Raw genomic sequence first — 1052 nt, forward strand, 5'->3', positions numbered from 1 at the left:
TATAGATGCTACCAAGTATCGTTAAGCGACGAAAGTACCAAATACATTAAAACGGTGTTCGTTGTCTACTAAACTCATTGGCAACTTTGACAAGATCTAAAGCATCTGTTTTGTCATTGTGGATATGCAAAAACATTTTTCTTGGGAAAAAGTGGAATGGGGGGTGGGGCTAATGCCCTCCCGGCCCTCCCCTCGGTTTCTACGGCCCTGTTTTTAGAGGCAATGTGTTAAAGATATGCATTTAGGACTCGTATTTTTTATTTATAACACCATGTCAAGAATGTAATTAACTGAACCCCAGTTGTTTCGGGAATGGGATAATGGAACGGTCAAAATACTTAATTAAATTGAAATATGTGACAAGATTACAATCTCATTGTGCTAAATAAGGTGCTGCAAACATATCATATCAGCATATCATTTTTAGCGTTTTTCTATCTCGCATACGTATGATAACTTTTTCCAGCAACGGTTGTCATTCCAGGTCAGGTAACTACTCCTCCTATACTGTTGGTGGACGCAATTTTGGCGTCTTCCATTACTGGGTTGACGTCTTCCCCATCTTGTGTACCGGAATGGTGAGAAGTCCGACCAACGCCAACTATGACCATGCCTCTTCAAACCAATCCAGTATGTCTTCCTCCATCGTACCCTACCATAAGATGTTCTCCAAAGCGTGGAGACGAAATTGTTTTCAGAATGACTTTCGATGGAGACGAGGTGACCTTGTCGTCCTTTTCTCCTAAAGGATTTGCAATGAGCTTCTGCTTCATGCCACCTCCTTAAATATGAGAACACTCGATAGCAACTTCTTCTAAATGGAACCCAATATCTTGGACATTTGCAACGATCACGAAATGAGCCATCAGAAGGGCTTGCAGCAATCGCAATGAAGATAAAAAGTAGCAATACCTATCAATAGAAATATAGAACATACAATAGTATGAAAACTTCTAATATTAGGTCTATACTAATTATATTACCTATTACCCGGTTTGTAATCCCTGTTGGTATATACGGTACCATATCTAAACAGTCATATATATATATAT

At 39.2% G+C, this 1052-nt stretch overlaps 1 protein-coding gene across 1 annotated transcript; it reads right to left on the minus strand.

Annotated features, from left to right (window-relative positions):
• Window positions 1–423: 423 nt before the first annotated feature.
• On the minus strand, window positions 424–912 carry LOC117117945 (alpha-N-acetylgalactosamine-specific lectin-like; the record flags this gene model as incomplete). The annotated part of the gene is made up of 1 exon (XM_033262427.1): window positions 424–912. A coding segment is annotated over one exon (489 nt), but the record flags the coding sequence as incomplete, so codon positions are not given.
• Between the last annotated feature and the right edge of the window lie 140 nt (window positions 913–1052).

This window comes from Anneissia japonica, unplaced genomic scaffold (genome assembly GCF_011630105.1).
Source record: "Anneissia japonica isolate Jap-2015-1 unplaced genomic scaffold, ASM1163010v1 scaffold73840_len1052_cov93, whole genome shotgun sequence".
Lineage (NCBI taxonomy): Eukaryota > Metazoa > Echinodermata > Crinoidea > Comatulida > Comatulidae > Anneissia > Anneissia japonica.